Source organism: Trichoplusia ni, chromosome 3 (genome assembly GCF_003590095.1).
Source record: "Trichoplusia ni isolate ovarian cell line Hi5 chromosome 3, tn1, whole genome shotgun sequence".
NCBI lineage: Eukaryota > Metazoa > Arthropoda > Insecta > Lepidoptera > Noctuidae > Trichoplusia > Trichoplusia ni.
The window spans coordinates 17,910,860-17,930,344 of record NC_039480.1 but is presented as its reverse complement, the minus strand read 5'-3'; the positions used below and the strand labels follow the sequence as shown (position 1 = coordinate 17,930,344).

Sequence of the window (19,485 nt, the reverse complement as noted above, 5' to 3'; positions counted from 1 at the left end):
TCGGCAGCAGTTTAAGTGTACTTTTATTCAGTAACTATCGTTAGTTATATCAAAGTTGCGTGTGAGGTGGTACCTGGTGGTCGTGGTCCTCGGGCGGGAACAGGTCCGGCGTGGGCTCGCGCGACAGCTCCTCGGGCGTGACGAGCCCCGACACGCCCACCTGCGAGGGCGACGTGGGCGCGCTCCTGCAACACGGACGCGGTCAGGCCCGCACGCGCGCGTGTCGAGGCGCGGCCAGGGAAGGACAAACAACTTGCTGGACTCTACTACCCGCTAAGCTTACCGAGTAAAGCTTATATACTATTCAAAAATATATTGAACGTACACAGCAACGTACGCAGACACCAAACCATTGATTGCCCTTCACAGTCAAAAATTTTCAACAAAATTTCAAAAATCAATAAAACCTTAACCCGAGACAGAACCAAAGGTATCAGTCGACATAACTGATGTGTACGTGGTGACACCAGAATGCGCCTCAACACAACGCTAGCAGTACAGATAATATAATTCCGGCTGTAGTGATTACCTCTCCACAAATCCCCGCATATGGGGTTAGCCGTGTTTGGTTTATTACATCACTGTCTGCTTAAAAATAAGCACGATTCCTGTCCGGATTCGTTAGGGTTTTTTCTTGACTTTTGATCTGGCAACTTTACTTGCAAAGCACCTGCCAAACATTAGAGGAAACTAATACAGCAAATTTCTATACTATGTTCCTATAAGGGTTGTGTGATGGTACCTGTGATCGTAAAGTGAAATTTCTAGAGTTGGCAGATCAGGCTTTTTTTACAATCATATTGCGAAACTAGGGTCTTGAAATATAAGATTACTAATTATGAAAACTGGCGAATTTTATGACAACATTATTATTATAATAGCATCTGTTTAGTAAATTTTCGTATCCTACCCAAATCTTGCTCTGCGAATTTTCGGTCCTATCTGACTTTTGACGTCATATATACCATATGTATAAGTGTATGTACCTGGAGGAGAGTCCAAAGGGCGCCCGGAACTGCACGCCCCGCGGGCGTCGCGGGCGGAAGGCGAGCTCGATGAGCTTGCCCTCGCTCTGCGGGTCGATGCGCCAGAAGCTACCCTTGCCCGGCTCCTCCTGGCTGCGCGGCACTTTGATGAAGTATCTGAAAACAGGATCATTAATAAGTGTAGTAAAGATACAAACCAAATATCGGTGGGATGCCGTGACAATAGATAAACAATATTTCATTTTACATTCACTCTAACACTTTTTGAGGAAATGAATCGACTACTCTATCTGGTAATACTGGATCCCGTCAAAATCGAAAGACATAAGAATGATTAATGTAATCGACCACACAAAACCGTTATCGTCCTAAATAAATCTAAAGGTATCATGGTAACTTACCTATTGAGCGATAAATTGTGACGAATAGAGTTCTGCCAGCCCTTGTCGGCGGTGCGGTAGTAGGGGTAGTGCTTGGTGATGTAGCTGTAGATGCCGCTGAGCGTGAGCTGCTTGTCGGGCGCGGAGGCCACGGCCTGCACGATGAGCTGCGCGTAGCTGTAGGGCGGCTTGGCGTCGTCCCGCGGCTCGCGCGCCTCCCGCGCCTCGCGCGCCTCGCGCACGTCCCGCACGTCGCGCACGTCACGCACGTCGCGCACGTCGCGCGTGCTGCCGTAGCCGCTGTCCGAGTTCGACGAGGATGCCTACAATACGACATAAAAACCATTATATGGGCAAGAATCTCTAGTGCTGGATGTAAACACAAAGTCTTGTAATACAAATAAGCCCGCTTTTTGAAAGATAATAGGACGTTTTTTAACCCGAGACTGTTTTCCGAGTTCTGAAATATTAACACATCTGAAATAAAAAAGAGTTTACGAGTTGTACTTATTTCTGAAGCTCATATTCCATATCGCATAGTAATCAGGGCAAGAATGTATTATTATCAAAATCTGTTCACAATGCACTCACAGCGGTCCCATTAGAGTTGGGCCGCGCATGGTCAGCCAGCGCCGCGTAGTGCGCGACGAGCCCGAGGTCGGCGTGTCTCCGGCCCGAGGAGCCCGCGCCGCGCGGCGACGTCGGACAACTATTGGCGGCGCTTATCGTGCCTAGAACATACACATTAAATATATTAAATTGGTGACAAAAATTTAATGGACGATCCCATCAAAAAGATGACTGGCAAGCTCAATACAGCATCACCCGGAATCAGGTAAATAACAATGGGCCTGTCCTATCGTAACTATCTGAACTGCGATTCCTATTAATCAGATGGTACCCACTAAACGAAGTCGTTCTTACTCTATTTGCGATCAATTCCTGGATTCGATTGAGTTACAACTGAACTAAACGGATGAATTATAACCATATATGTACATAGTCCTCTACCCCATTTGAGTGGTGTTACCTGTAGGCGAGGGCGCCGGGCTCCGGCCGTCGCTGTCCGTGGGGATGGTGATCCGCAGCGGCGGCATGGGCGCCGAGCTCCCGCCCGCGCCGCCGCCGCTTTCCTCCACCAGCGACTGGAACTCCAGCCGGATGCTCGTGGATGGGAAGCGGAGTGTGCATCTGGAGATTAAACAACATAATTTTAATTGTCAGTTTCATATTTTTATTTTTCTTTTTCTTATAACACTGCATAATCTATAACTTTATAAACGCAATAGTTCTGGATTTATAATCCAGACAAATAAATACCTATATCATTTTTAAGTGCTGGTCTAAGTATCTGCTTTACATTGTAAAAACAAACCCTCTTCCAAAACTAGCGCATTCATTATTAATCCAAGTGCCATTACTTGCTGTAACTTGGAAATCTGCCGAGCAGAAAAAGCATTAAAGGAATTAAATTGCGTCCATTAAAGTCAGAGTATAAACAATCAATATTTGGCGCCCACCATGGGACCTAGTGAACTCGCGACTACCCTCATTTGGCGCCACAATGCCATGGCGTGTCACGAGGTCTACATAATTGAGGAAGCAAATGACCTAGAAGTATGTGTTAAAACGATATGGGACAGTTAGGACAGTACGGTGTACCGTTTATTGGCGCCCGCAGTGCAGTAAATTCAATAAGCGAACAGGGGCGCTCGTGACGTACGTAGGTGGTAGATAATGAACTGTTGGCATGACGACGCTCTGAATGCACTTTAGCTGAGCGCCAGAGGGGAGTTTGTTATGTCTGCAACACAGACGTTTTTAATTTGCACACAAATTGCGACAGCTTTAGCGTACGTCGCCGTCCCCGTCGCAGACAGGCAGTTGTATAAGTAACAAACTTGTCTTTCAATGTAGCTATTTATCTAGCGACAGTTCTTCAAAACAAAATCTATAATATATAGTAAATTTTTCACAATTCAAACTTTTAACTATCTATGTTAAATTTAACAATATTTTTTTGATATTAAATACCGTGTGCTACATTAAAATATTACATTATTATAAGTAAGTCCACTATTACCTACTATAAACTCAATTACTTATTCACAACATAAACGCAGCTGCGTCTATTTGTTGCCAATGAAACGATAATGATAACCATTGTCAACGTAGACAATAATGAATGTTTCCATCACCAAGATTCAATCAATATCGGAATAGACACACACGCCTACGCGCCGACATCCGACACTCGTGTGTATTACCATTCATATCCAGTTCAATGCATCCATTTACAACTTGCGAATGTAGTACTATCGGAGTGACTACTACAGAGAGTGCGCAATGTGTTGCATTTTGCGGAATCGATAAAAGAGCTCACTGCATGTGTGTGTAAGAGATCAAATCCTTTAATGGATTTCTCTGTCGTACGTGTAAAATGTAAAAGCTTCGTATTTTGCGCTGTACTTTATACTCGAAACAGTTTCCGCTGATTTGTAGTATTTTAGTAGCGAACTATAAATTCGGAAGCCCATTTTCGCAACAGCTCCGTACTACAAATACAACCTCACAGTTGAACTGTAGTATCTATTTTAGATATACGTTCAGAGCCTCGGACGCTTCCATTTATAATTTAGGTGTCCCCAATACTAAAGGTAGCGCAGCTTTTAACAAATTAGCTATTTGTGTACAATTGTAGGCTACCTTTTTGTTTTGACCTCACAACTGTTCGGTAATGAAAATTAAAAGGCCGACCTTTTTTAAATTGGGTAAAGTGTAATTACGTTTATAATACCTTTGTGAAGGTAGACTCACTGAGCCTTCGATTACGGAAGTCCAAAACCAACATGCAAAAAAGTTACTTCTATCTTTTAACCCGATTTATTTTTAAGTGTTTCTATTCGCTGCCTTAATGCAGCATACATAAGTTCACATTGAAGACGATTGTAAGTACATAGTAGTCTAGTATTTGGTAGATAAGGTTAGTCTATAAACATACAACCACGTGCATCGCAAGTAAACCGAACGCATTGCTCTATACCCGGCCGACTGGTTCTCATATAATTTACAAGTTAAAGGAAGCCCGAACCGCTCAGCAGCAAAGCTCTGTATTTGAGTGAAATGAATGTGAATGTGCACTCGCCTACATTTACATAAGTTTACCTACACTGACTTAACTAACTACGTCTGTATGAATTTCATTGAGACGAGTATGTTAAAGCTTGCTTGATGTTGTACCGTCTTCCGTGTTGTATCTATTGGTTCCTAGAAGTAAGCAGGTGTAGAGAATAATAGATTTATGCGTTTATTATGACAACAACTGGAGAACTATTATAGATATTTTCTTATAGCCTCTATCATAAATCACACAGGCATATTAATTTTTATTTGACTATAAATATAGTTGCAAGAAGAAACTGCAAACTGAAATCAAGCTTGATATTCATTTGGTTTAAGCCTTATTTTAATATAAAAAAAATAATCTTTTATTTTATGTGCAACACATAGGAAAGGTCCAGCAATATGGAAGAAGTCTTAAAAGATCATGACACAGCCCCATCAAGCTTTAGTATCGAGGTATTTTATAGAACATCGTGTAGAAGCACTAACTAACTAATAAAACCACGATGCCGATAGTAAAATAACTTTTTTATGTTCACCAGTTGTTCTTAGACAAATAAAATACGTCTAAACTTTACTACCATAATATTTGTGGTAGGTAGACTTTATGATTATTGGAGAACAAAATGGCAGTCACTTCGCTAAACTACATGTTGAACGCAAATTGAAATATGGTCTGAAAATACCTAAGATAATATTTATCTATTTAATATTTGAGAGGGATTGATATTGGATGTTGTAGCTGTCGTAGCGAGATGGCGCGTCACACAACTTGGAGCTGCGTCTTCCATTCTCAACAGCAAAATTTCAAGTCGCTTGAGGAGGTAGTACTCGTAGACATTGCGAGGTTGCTTACACTTCGCAAACTGAGCTTTATTATATTTTACTAATATGCAACATGAAGAAAGGATACAATAAAAATAACACTAAATTACCACCTTTCTATTTTCACGTTCCACACATTTGCAATGCAATACATATCGACATTTCTCAGGTAGCTTAAAAGCAAGTATGCTATAAAAGGGAAATATTCCCACAAGTCGTTCATTAAGGATTCTCCACGATGCAGACGTCCTGAATATCAATATACATAGCGCTCTACATTGCGATTCCTCAGCGTTAGTTCGTATTAATTTAATTCAGAGGCTTCAATGGTTGGATTAATTTCCTTGGGCGCATCGTGCATCGCCGGGAATACCTCCGTCTTTATTAAGGTCTGTCGGTGTTCTGCACATGTATTAGAGTGGACGGAACCCATTTATCTATGTACTTAGCTTCTTCGTGAGAATCGCAATCTCTGCTGTTAGATTGAACCGATAAAGAATGGTTCGTGTGGGATAGCGATCAATGTTATATTTTTATCGCTATACGCTAGTTTGATATATTTTATCATAAGCGACATTTAAATACGACTCTTCTTTGAACTCGTCGTCTACCATAGGTAATATAATAAATTTGTTTGCAATACCCATAACCGAGATGGAAACAGTTAGGGATAACATTTTTATAAATCATATTTTGTTTAACTTTATGTAAAGTTTAACAAAATTAACTTAATGAAGAAACCTGTCGTCTGCTTGTTTACCTCAACAACCAAAAGTTTTAACTAAGCCAAAACTTAGTTAAACTAAACTCGGAAGAAATCTTACAAACTCACGTCACTTGTTACGAACACAACTGTTTAACTTATTACCGCTAAGTTACACTTGTTTGCAATATATTGGCTAACATTTTCCCATTACGCAAAAGAGCACTGCTATAATAATCAGTGATCTATTTATTAACTATCAGAAGCAAGATACTGAGAACTTTACATCATTATAAGTTAGTTTATCCTGTTTAAAGAGAAACACAACAAATCTACATCTCATAAGACCGCAGGAATAACAAATGAATTCGCCGAACTCCATTAAACGCTTAATGATGAATACATAACTCATTGAAACAGTAACTTCAGGACTCCTAGACTATAAGTTACGTAACAAATGCATTCGAAGTAAAGTTATTGAATTGATTAGTTCATACGAAGAAAGGACGAAGTTTGTTGCATTCTAATTTGTAAACACGCGAAGTTTGAGTCAGCTGTGAGAATTAGGTCAGTGTGGTCGCGTGATCGCCGCTTCAGATGGTCACTCGCCATGTGAATAAACATTGTTATGTACAATAGAATCTGTTCAATATAGAAATATATTTTCATATGCATATAATAAAATAATTTACAAATAATGTTTAATACCTTGTAAACGTGTAACACGCATGAGGAACCGTTCAATTCAATACTCCGTTTCCGGTCCGTGTTTCCGATAAGTTTTTATTGTATGAAGAGCCAACCGTTGATAAATTTAAAATGATAATAAACTGTTTGCCAATAACTTTTTTTTTGTACATATTATTTACATTTAGGCATAGTAGTAGTACTTAAAAATATTTTTTATTGTTATCAAACCGTGTACCAACTACTACAATCAATGCCATCTATAACTAAACAAATGAACATACTAGTTTCACTTTCCTTCAACAGAGGGCGTTACGTGCAGCTAGCACTACTAATCTAGAGAAGTAGTAAACAACTACATATTTGTGTACACAAAGGCGTGTTTTCGTTCTATGCAAGGACGGTAATAATCACAAAGCAATATAATTGTGGAGCGCGGGCCGTTGGAGCAGCGCCGACCAGCATCGGCCATCGTGTGAACGCTCCGAGGGTAGTATTTGTTTACATTGCATCCATTCATTGATGCTCTGATATTGTTAATGATCATTTGATTGGCGGAAAGGTCATCGGTTTTTATTTACTATGCTATTGTAGCGGGCAAAGTACAGTTATGTGAGCGAACAATTGTCTGTAATTTTGTCTGATGTTGCGAATAAATTGGTAGCAATTTTACGTAGTGGTTGCCAACATTGTTGTTTTAATTAATAATACCTAGTTTTATTTTTGTAAGTAAAGAGGTTTAAATACAATTTACTGCATGTCATTATAAGATGTTATTGTGTTCTATGTTGATAGTACTTAGGGTAACGTTAATATAGGCAATTTAATACAATAAATGACGTCAATGCGTAAACAGACGGGTCTCCGGCAAAACAACATTATTTACTCAAGTTAGAATTGCAATAGTGCTAGATATCGCACAACTTTGCAACTTAGTATTTCTTATGATCCCAGCGTTTGTAAACACTGCGGAGATTTATTACGAGTTCAAGAAACTACGTCATATTTTGGTGCAGAAAGTAGATTTATTATAATGCAGATATTTGCTAGGATCTTAGTCAGCAAAATTGAATATTATTTATGAAGACTGTGGGTGTTGTGTTGATACAATATCAAAGATTAGATCAGCATATTTATCAATCGGTTGGCATGCAAACATGACATTTGTCGTGTAATATTGCAAAATACCTTTTTAGAATTAATGCTTCAATCACATGTGATGGAAACTAAATTGTAGATACTATTTACTTGCCAGTATTATCAGTCAATGATTTCTACCAGATATCATTAGCGCATTGCGGAAAAAAGGTTTCGTATTATTTATTTTACTAAAAATTACCACTAATCTGAAACACTAAATAGCTCAATTACTTACTATGTAATGGAGTCCGGTCTGAATTAAATTAATAGTGTAATTTGTGTACGTGCTAACATAAACATTAATTCGCGAACATTAAATTAATATATTATAAGTGTTGTTTCGCCTGACAAAGTGCAGCGTCCTATTTCTGTTTTTAGTGGCGCCGTAACGTCGTTCCGTAGATAAACACACAAATGTATCGATTTTATAGCAACCCTCGGTGCAGGGTGCATGCCCGATGGTTCGGGGAAATGCTCGATGCGACTCTACTGTTATTGCTATGAAAATTGTTAGCTATTCTTTGAATAGATTTAGACGATGGGGATTTTTGTTCCCGAGGAAATGGAATTTAATATAAAAGTATAGTTCCTAGATAAACGCTCAAACAGCCAGTCCTAACGTGAGGTATTCTTGGAAAAGTTGTTTGTTCCGAGAAAGGTTTTAGTGTAATCTTTTGATGTCAGCAATTTTTAAGAAAGTTTTACGTTTAGTCCAAGTTTTCATATTTTTGCGCTGTCTGTGTGTCCTCTACTTTAAGATAAGCTGACGTCGCCTTGTTCTATGACTAATGTCTGATGTAAATAAAATAGTCATAAATATCTTAAAAACAATGACTTTGTTTTCTAGTTATCAATTAAGGTCACGTTTTGAATTGAATCAGAAGAATATAATATAGATAGGGATAGATAGCGAAATACGAATAATCAAGGGTTGGAAACGGATAAAAATGTTTGTAAACGAAATGGAAAAGCCAATAACTCCAATTTCAAACAGGACGCAAACAAATCTGTCCAATCAAGTGGGTGATAGCATTTACGCTCCAAAATAATCGTACGAACAAACAATAAAAAACAAACGTACGAATTCGCGTCGCTTATCACACAGATATTCGTTATCTGACAATGACAACTGACGGCTTTGTGTACCAACCTTTGCCTACCAACAACATTATCTCTAACACTTTTAAAATATCAAGGAATGTTTACAATATATAACGCTCGTTGACACCAATTCGACCGGCTAACAAAAGATGTATAAACAAAGTTATAGCAGGGTTCCTAATATCTATTCATTATCCCGCCGTTAATGGTATTGCGAAGCGAGAGCTAAACGGTCGTTATCAACGTGGAAGAATTAAGCGGAATTGCACTATAACATAAACATCAAATTTACAAGTAACGTTATAGACTAGGAATTACATATTCATAAAAATATCGGTGCCTTGGAAAAGGACATGATTCTACAGATAATAGTCGGAATAACCATAGTTTCCTGCGTGTTTTCCCATATTCCCCCACGATTTTACATCATGCATACCAAGAATTTCCCACCTACTAAATTATTACATTTAAGTGACAATAGGGTGCAGTATTTTCCAAAGTAATACAACAAAGTATAATAAAAAAAACATTGGTCTGTTATCGCATAGATACAAAGCGTTTGTGATAAAGTCGGTGTTATCACAATAACATTGGCGCCGGTCTCCAAGCGTGAGTACGAATTTATATTGCTTTATATGAATGAATTATTATAAATAGAACGTGATATGAGAGTTGAAATTGTTGACGCGAATTTATTTTTGCTTGGCAACCGAAGCTTAATGATTTAAATTGAGTGACAGACTTGCCAAGGCAAGACAACGCTGCGTTGAATTTCGTTTTGAATGTACACGATATTAAATTAATCTTCTGCCTATAATTAATCAATTATTAATTGAACTACGACAGTACAAACAAACCGCCCTACATTATTGTAGTTCAGACGAAACTCGGTTATTCTGTGAACAGTATTAGCAGTGCAGTACACGGTATCTATTAAGTTATTGGTGTCAGTAACCTAGCATAATACCGCGAATAACTCAATAAAGTAGACGAACACATTAATTGCTACATGTGCGCGCTGTATTCACATAAATTGTTAGGAAAACTTTAGAATTAGGCTTTCGAGAACTAAAACCATTAGACCATCAACCTCCAAATAAGTATATACCGACCACTACACACGTTAGTTAATTAATGACCGGATCTGTCGGCCTATCTTTAAGATATTGTTACACGACGTATGCCGTCTAGCTTTATTTGCTAACGAAACCTGAGGCTGATAAATGGTCTCGTCAATATAAAGAACAAATGCTTGTCTTTTATTTCAGTAGAATGTAGACAAGCAGTGATTGATGAAAAATATCGAAAAAAACTTAATAACACTAAAATAAAATGAATGTGTCTGCTTTAAGTTATTAAGGACATCACTTATTTTTATTGCTAATGTACGTATTAAGTTGGTGAGTCGGCCGGCTGGGTTCCAGAATGTTTTGGCAGCATAAAACTTAGCCGGCAAAACAAATAAACAAAGCCGGTAATGTGTTTGTCGCAAAGCGGGGAGGTCGCGAGAAATCGATAGCACGCTTGTTTACAACGCCATAAGAACCCACGCACATGTGCGATTATCGCTGCGACTGTATTGCCGCGCCTGTAATTATACACGGTAAAGTTATTTTAAGGGTCCGATATATTAGCCACTTTTTCGGTTAAGCGTGGGCGGTAATGGCAGTAATAAAGACATTGGAATATAAACTAAAACATTACTACTTCGAATTTCCGAGCCTTGTACCTTTCATCTCGGCGAAAATATAAATTAAAAGTTTTCGTTATAACGATAACAACCATGTTTGAAAAACGGATTCGTTAAAAAACGTCGATATAAGCCTGAAATAATGAAGTATCCGCCAAACTCCCACGGGGGTGAATTCGCAGGCACGTCACAGAGCAGGCGACAGGCTCTCGTTACCAACCTACGTATTCTCATTAAAACCGCGCATCAAATTCTAAAGTGGGAACATTGCGGCCGTGGTGCGCGTTTGACGCGTTTTGAATTATCAATACACGCAATGACGTCCGGGTACAATGCGAAAGTGGTATGGTCTGATTGCGGCCTTATTGCCCCGATTGAGATAAAATACAGGCAGATGGAGGATGAGGAAAATGTACAACATGGTGTCATTGTCAGGAATGAAACTTCTTACCTTGGGGGAAATATACATAGGTACTTATTTTGTCAGTAAAGAAAAAACGCTACAAATTTCGCAGTCTGCATTATATATCTTGCGGGATGAAACTTACGCCATACGTTCAGGTCTGCCGCGACGGCTGTATCTTAGTCATTGCGCACATTAGGTTGTCAAAGCTCACAATGCGTCATATAATAGATACAATGCGTCATAACTTACACCTACATTAGGAAGCATTAAAATACGAAGTTAACCATCTATAAATATCTTTGACGAGGTTGTATGTTTTGGCTAGAAACTTAGAAAATAGGGGCAATGTACTTGCTCTTTCAGATTGTAGATAATTTGAAAGTGACGCCCACAACTTATGGCTGTACATATGTCACGTTTTTATATGGAAACGATGGAAATAAGTTACTAAATCACGCAGGCTAAAAACGACTCAAATAAAATGAAATTTAAATAGAAGCAAGATCAAATTAGGGCAACCGACGCTTTCGCGTTTATGAGTACGTACGGCAGCAGACTACCATTATGATATTACCGTATCAAGCTCAACAATGCCTCTCGTAGCCTCGCTACTCAAGTACATAGGGTATACACATTAATATAGCTTGTCAACATTCTAGAAGGTTCCCGCAACAATATACTTTTGTTGTCCATCATTATTGTGTTGAACGGAACAGACAAGTCTCCGGGCGGAAACATTTCAAACGTGAGATACTATGGACAATATGGGATGCTTCATTAACTTGTATTGTGAAAAATATGCATAAGTTACGATTGAGATTAATCAGATCTGAAAAAGGCATTTTCTGCAATATTGGAGATTCTAGCTTAAATCTTGCTTTTTAAGTTCCTAAACGCCAAGCCATTTTGGTATCTTCAACGCCATCTACTTTCTACTAACGTTAAAATAAGAGCGCCTTAAAAATTGCTATCATTCCTTTACTTGGCAGCTGCGTCATGCGGCAGTATGTCATCATTAACGCACTGGAAGATGTCTCATAATCCCTGAAACGCATTACACGGCGGCAAAGAATATGAGAGGAAATTTGTCAAAAGTAACATCAAATCTACTACATAACTAACTCAATCTGTCTGCGAGAACAACCAAACAGAATACCAAGTAAGTTAAAATTGGATGACGTAAAACGCAATGCAGTATTACCACATTACGTTAGAATTCAACTGCAGCTTATAGTACTAAGTGCTTAACCCAATTCCCTTGACTGACTTACAACTTACGGCAGCCGTTAGTCACACTCGGTTCGAACAGTTGGACACATAGGGACGAACTTATCGTGTACAGCCATCAGTTGGGACATAAATAGGGCGAAACTTCCCCGTGTCTCCAACTACCAGCGTCCGCTGTCATCGCCAACAAGTTGCCAAACATTTATAATAAGCACAGCCGCTCAAAATTGAAGTAGTATTCGCAGTCGGTACACGTCCGCAACCAACAGGTCAATATACAACGTACCGCGACATACGAAATCCGGCTGTATTCCGATTAGAGTAAGGTGGGAATTTCGCTGCGGAGACAACAGACAGAGTATCGATCGGCGATTTCCCAGCATAACAGGCGTCCTTCACCCCGTGCCCTTTCAGTGCAACCCGGCTGATTTACGAAACACTTTGGGAAGTAAGGAAATGAAACATGCCGAGACTATGGTATTAGTTCGGGTAATATATTATTTTTTTCGCCGTTCAGGCGTATGTCTGGCGAAAATATATATAGCGGGAGTTTGGGCGTTTGTCTGGGTCAAGCGGACTGTTTGAGCTGTTACGGTGTCCGTCAATACGTTGTCTATTGTTCAACCCACTTGGGTTGAACAATACAATGGGATACAAAAATAAGGACTGTTGCCAGATCTATTGATCTAAACTGAAATTGTCTAATACCGTTTGACGTTCTCAATAAACGAAATGTAGCAAATGTAATTTAATTGAAAAAATGCCTATTTGAATATAATACTAAGTTTTTCATGTTTCCGATAGATTATTTTAAATCAAATCAACATACATTAATCAAATACAATTTCGTTCTATTAAAAACTATTCATCCAAAATATAATTGTATGTGTTTATGCGAAAACGTATAAATTATGCCTGACATTATATTATGAGCACGTTATAACCAATCTTAGCCCATCACCCTACTCTCTCTGCTATCTATCTCTTTCTGAGACACGTAGCAAATAATGTGCCAGTCAGCATTTAGGAAGTAAGTTCAGAACTAGCTGCCAATAGACTGGACTTAGGTTGTTTGCCGAGGGGCAATATCCAATGCAGTTAGTTACACTGTAGACTCTACTTAGGTGGCGGCGAACACAGTACGATTTGCCGTAATGGTCTACCCCTTTATTGCTTAATCATTACTATCGTAATGACGATGCAGAAAGCCATAAAAACTGGATTGTTTCGTGGTAAAATGTATCCCTCAAAACTAGAAAGATATACAAAAGTGTCAATTGTAAGAATTTTAATTTAAACACAATAAAGACAAAAGTTTCAAGGGCTTAACCTACTTTAAATGTAATCCTACAATTTACAAAGGTCGTAGGTAAGAGATTGAAACGAGATCTTTTGGTCCAGTGATTCCCCTTACCCCTCCACACACACTCACACGGCTACCCTCATTAATCAATAAGGACGTACCTCCACACATCCCTCATATTGTTTCACGAACCAATGAATGTAAGCTGTAATTATATCTCACAATACTTTCTAATTATATTACATTTAGCAATCAATCAATTTCCGTTTATGTGGCTGAATTTAGGTCTGGGTTAAATATTCTGTGTATGACAATGTAGTATAATCAAACCAAAAAGACTCACATATATGTTCAGTAAGGCATAGTCCTTAATGAGTAGAACGAATGTCATAAATTATTGCAGACTACTGCCTAGACACTACTAACGTTATATCTAATGATACTGTTCCCATATCTCCACTATAAAGTATCAAGTTTCCACTTATTTTTTGTTATTTACTGGCCTGGCGTTGCTACCTAAGTTTCCTAACAAAGCTGCGTCATAAGTGCAATGAAACGAGGGAAAAGTTGTTTGCAAGTGTCACGCCATTAGTCACACGTAAACCTACTTATGTAAATGGAAAGGGGGAAAGAAAGGGGTAGCCTATTCCGGGAAGGGTGATGGAAAGCCGTTGTTCTTTTCGACAAAGTGGCTGCAGTTTGGAGATGTAAAAACAGTGGATAAATATGACAAAGTTTCTGGGAAGAGGTGGCCTATGTATAAGAGAAAATTGTACTGATTATAAATTATCTAAGGGTTAGCTTTTAGATATTGTATAGTTTCTAAGAAGTTTGTCAAATCCAAGTTCTTTGAAGCAGCATAGTTAATTGACGTTTCCTTGCATAAGTTTTTGCATACCTCCAACGACTTCTTGACAGTCAGTTGGTTAGTCGAAATATTTTTTTAAAAGATTTATTTTCGTAAGACTCGAAATGTTAACGTAACGATATGAAACATTCCAAGAAGAAATGAATGGTTTCATTAATTAGGAACTTTCGAGTTTCGAAGGCTTTCGAAAACAAACATGTTGTAAATATTTTGATGAAAATTTCTATAAATAAGAAGCGGAGTAAATACTTTCAGCAAGGGTAGGTACTACGCAATATCAACAGAGTTTAATAATATTGTAAGGCTTCCTAAATTTGAATTCAATTAGAAAATGTTATAATTGAAAACGTATAGTAAGTATACAATATGTACAGACAATAAAATTAAATAAGTCATCCATAAAAATATTATATGAAGCATGGTGATCTTAGTTATTATCTATATCAATCGCGAAAATCGATTCTGTCTTCCCATCGAAGACTACCAAAATAACTTTCCAGCAATGGCGCATATAAGCCTAATGTAAAACAATTTCTTTGCAAATAGTTTTTTGGTCCCATATAGTAGTTATAAACGGCACTAGAACTACAAACGGGGCCTGCTCGAATGCTTAAGTTCCTCCAAACACTGGTAGTACCTCTCGCAATCATCATAAAATATTCGTGACATTACATCACCCGGCTATCTTGTTTGTGTTTGTATTTGTGTACGTAACCTTAAAACTTTCCTGTTCATGTAAGCTTAAAATTTTCTCTTTCACGCATGTAGAATACATAATTCCACATGTAACACGTGTAAGAGTCCACGTGTAAGGCTTTATCCTGTCGGAGATAAAATGGGAAATTAATTCATTATGAAGGTTCGGTTTTGACGGTTCGTTAAGCGTTTATCACAACGACTAATATAGATCAACAGATGTTTGATGGTTTTGCTACATTGTGTTTATTGTTAAGTGTCTATCAAATTGTGTTTTTTTTTAGTTTCGGTGGATTAAATTCGAAAATGTTATCCAAAGCCCCGTATCCAGGTAACCGCTCCGCTTTGGTGGATACTTGGCTACATAAACAGAGGCACCCTTATCTCTGATATTATTATAAACATCACACATATAGATCCTTAGATTTCTTTCCCTCATTCATGTTATGGTCTAGTAATTATTTGCGCTGTATTAAAACTTCATTACGTAACTTTCAGTGTTATTTCTGTATTAATGTATCACTGAAGCATCTAATTCAAATCACACAAATCATTCGCTCGTACCTCATCGAACAACAGCGTGAAGACGAGGGGATCAGATATAGGCCATAGGTAGCATTGCTTATATACTTAAGTATAAAAATACAATGCAACCCTGCGGAGCAAGTCAGCACACCCATAATATTATTCTTTACACCTTAAACAAGTACATGGACACTAGGCTATGCAAAGGCATGATAAATAAGTCCGTGACAGGACTGGTTGGATCTCTGTAAGATTTTATGAAAATACTATATAGTTTATCCAATTTGTTTTACAGGAAAATGTTAAATCCATTTTTTGATCTCTGATCTGATTCATTGTATGTAGCCACAGTAGGATTGAAGCAACATTGCTATTGAATTTTTCTGCCTCCAAAAGCTGTGATTTTCTCAAAAGCTCGCGCTTAGCGCCAATGACACCAATCTAAGCTAATTCTTAATTCTTGAAAAAAGTATTTAATCAAAGTTTAGTAGTGCTACTACTTTGATTACATACTGAATAACAGCAAACCTTATCATGACATGGCATTTCTGTATACAAAGCTAAGGCCTGAACGCCTCAAAAAAGGTTTTATTACAAGGTGTCACGCTGACTCTAGCACATTTTCTTGTTAATTTTTATAGGTCGGACTTAAAGAGTTACTGTCTTTCGCATCGATATTCTGACTTGTCTTTTTTAGAAAACTCGTGGCTTGTGGCAATGGCCACGCGGTCTCAATTTACAAAATACGTTTTGCAGGTTTTTGCGCTTAAGCTATTCAGTTAAGTTTCAACCCTCGTGCAACGGAGGGGGTAGTCGAACCCTTTGACTCACTTTTTAAACATTCGTGTTACTCTCAGCTTACATAATTAAAACGTACGTTACAGCCACATGTCGAGTGCATCCGTCTCACTCACTCTCGAGAACGTACCTGCAACAAAAAATCGTACATTATAATGTTGACCCGCGTTAAAACACAGCACCCTCCAGAAATCACCCCAAGTAACCTATAAACCAAATATTTCGCAAGTACACGCCACGTCGGTTGGCAACAGAGTGCGGGGGCTGAGGTGGGCTGGAGGGGGGGGTCGGTGACGTCAGCGGTCGTCGCCCTCCAAGGTCACGCCTCCCGAAGACGCCACCCCCAGACTGCGTTACCCACGCGCTACTATTCCGGGGATTTGTTGCTTTATTTATTATAAAACATGCCGACTATTTATGTTAGCAGATTATGTATTCCTTGTTTTCAACAATGCCCTGTAGGTATACTTAATTAAATGTTGATATTTTATTAACAATTTACTCTACCTCTATGTAATTCTTATAAGGTTATTGCTTTTTCTTCAGCTTAATTGGATCACTTTGTTATACAACAATGATGAAATTCTGCTAATTACATACAATCTATTTTCTGAAATATTAATAACGCTCAATTTCCTACAATACCTACTTTTGCGCCCTAATTCAGTACATGACCGATAAATTTGTTAGTCACTGCCCCTTTTCGCTTCACATGAAGAGGTCATGAGTAAGGGCTTTAGCGGGGGCTGAAGGCACACCCGAAATATAGACCTGATAAAGTATACAGACTTATAAATCCGTTAAACATATTTATGTCTTGTGGGTCAAGTAGTGAGTGACTAGATGATACTTCAATAATTAAGAACACTCGTTCAGGTCACTTAATACGTGCCTAAAATTAAAAAAGCCTACAAAGCAATTTGGACATGAACAATAAATATTCAAGCGTAATGCTAAAAATAGGAAAAGTCATTTGAATATAACACATACAAATTCCGTTAACATAAACATAAATACACGTAAGCAGTTTGTTTTTAGGTGTACGATGTAGGTAAATAAATAAAATTACTCGTTTTTTATATATCAAATTGCCTCCAAAAAAGTAATCAATAACACGTGTAAAAATTCTGTTCCGTTTGGCTGCTATGTACCAAAACATACTGTTAGCAGACGTTAGCAGGTCTAGAAATGGACACTAGATTCCAAAATAAAATTGGGCACAAATAGCTATCAATATTGAGAAGGATCATGAAAACTGTAACGTCCTGGAAATCACATCAGTACCTTCAGTAATCGATTTTACGTCTTATCGATACCCAACAGGGCCATCACGATTTTTATGCGAATAAAGAACTTGTTACTGATGTAATTTATAGTTTTCCGATGTAAATGTCGTACGAAACGAACCTGGCCCTGAAAAACATGATCTTGGGAGTGTATCTGCTTAATAAAGCGAAACACGCGACTTTGGGACCGTATTCAAACTGATTTATTGTATGGATTCTGAAGTATAACATGGATTCATTGGATTCAGCCAAACAATAGGACGTTTTGGAAAATGAAATCAAAATTGTACGTGAAATGGATCTGTATATTTTTATCAATCTATCCCACATTGATAAAAATTATACCGAACCGTAACAAGAGATAACGTAATGGTAGATGGTTTAATAAAAGGGATTCTGAAAGAAGTTAGTAAATGAATTGAGATGTTTATGAGCAACTGCCACCTGTGCACGAATTCACACAGTACTGTAGAAGCGTTACGAGTTATATGTACGGCACTTTGATCTCAGCTGTACGCAGCTTGAGATTCGCTGTGTTTGTGGCTAGCATGTCAGGGCTACCCTCATTACAAAATAAATAACCAGGTCATTTTAGTTTAATGAACACTCTAATAAGATCACAATAAAAGTTCTGAAATAATTCTGGTTGCCTATTTTGAACCAATTAAAAATTCTAACTAGAATTCTCACTCATGCATTCATTGAAACGAAGTTTGTCCCAATTTAGTTGGTGTCACATACAAACGAAAGGTTTTTACTTTTATTTTACAGCCGCAGTTACTATAAAATATTATTTTAAATAACAAAAGCGGCACTAGAACTCGGCATGCAACCCTAAAGTCTATTTACATAGCCAACGTGTTTGTCCGTCGCCGTCCTTTAGCCGTATAAATTGAATCCTGTTTGTCCTGCCTGTGCAAACACTTGATTTAAAGCTCTAATGCTCTTTGCGTAGAGCTGACAATCATGTTGTTTAGAGACGCCGCTGAATTCTGGGTGTTATTCAAGTTTATGGATTTGTGCGACTGATATGTACGCCTGCGAAGCTAGATGGCTAGGCATTTTGTTTATGAGATTGGAAGTTGATGGAACCGCTTCAGTCATTAGGAGCTAACATTTTATTACCAGAGGAGTAAAAGACAATAAAACATAGTGTATTTATTGCGTACTTTATCCTCGTTCGCTATCACTAAAACAATCAATTACAAGACAAACGTGGTTTATTCTCAAGATTCATCAGATGCCTTCGTATACAAGGATTTTCATAATGGGCCAGATTCCGTTTTTGACTAATAAGTTAACTTGCGTACTACAAGTTAAAATGAATACATGCAATATGGTTTACTATACAACGTGAAAACCAGTCATACATACTTAAAATACCACTTATAACAGTTATAACAGTGCAACATTTGGATGGGCCGCAATCAAACTAAGTCCACAAACTCAGTACCCGCATCAAGCTCTCGGTTCGTCTCGAAGCCCAAGTAAATTACTCCGAACGCATATCTAGAGCTAAAGCAAATCCATATGATAACAATGTTATAACATGAAGTAGTTTCAGTAGCTTTGGGTATGTAATCCTTAATTAAATCAGCAATCATAGTGTAAGTTATAAGTTTCATATTAATGTGTATAACTATTAGTTCGTAATCCGAATCGTTGACCTCAGTTTAAGATAAAGTTTTGCACTATATATCTGCCAACAAAAGAATCAACTCAGACAATACCCACTTAACAA

The 19,485-nt window shown here is 38.0% G+C and overlaps 1 protein-coding gene and 1 long non-coding RNA gene across 2 annotated transcripts in view; both read right to left on the bottom strand.

Annotated features, from left to right (window-relative positions):
* Nucleotides 1-19,485, bottom strand: part of LOC113508737 (forkhead box protein K1) — a 45,522-nt gene that overhangs the window by 1,255 nt on the left and 24,782 nt on the right. Inside the window, exons 2-6 of the mRNA XM_026891820.1 lie at nucleotides 2,397-2,557; nucleotides 1,958-2,097; nucleotides 1,388-1,689; nucleotides 987-1,142; nucleotides 74-185 (exon numbers count right to left, since the gene is read on the bottom strand). Coding sequence (XP_026747621.1) covers nucleotides 74-185; nucleotides 987-1,142; nucleotides 1,388-1,689; nucleotides 1,958-2,097; nucleotides 2,397-2,557 — 871 coding nt within the window. The remainder of the gene's footprint in view (nucleotides 1-73; nucleotides 186-986; nucleotides 1,143-1,387; nucleotides 1,690-1,957; nucleotides 2,098-2,396; nucleotides 2,558-19,485) is intronic.
* LOC113492225 overlaps nucleotides 14,739-19,485 on the bottom strand; it is a 28,688-nt gene continuing 23,941 nt past the window's right edge. The window contains exon 2 of the long non-coding RNA XR_003400483.1: nucleotides 14,739-16,588. This is a non-coding gene — a long non-coding RNA (uncharacterized LOC113492225). The remainder of the gene's footprint in view (nucleotides 16,589-19,485) is intronic.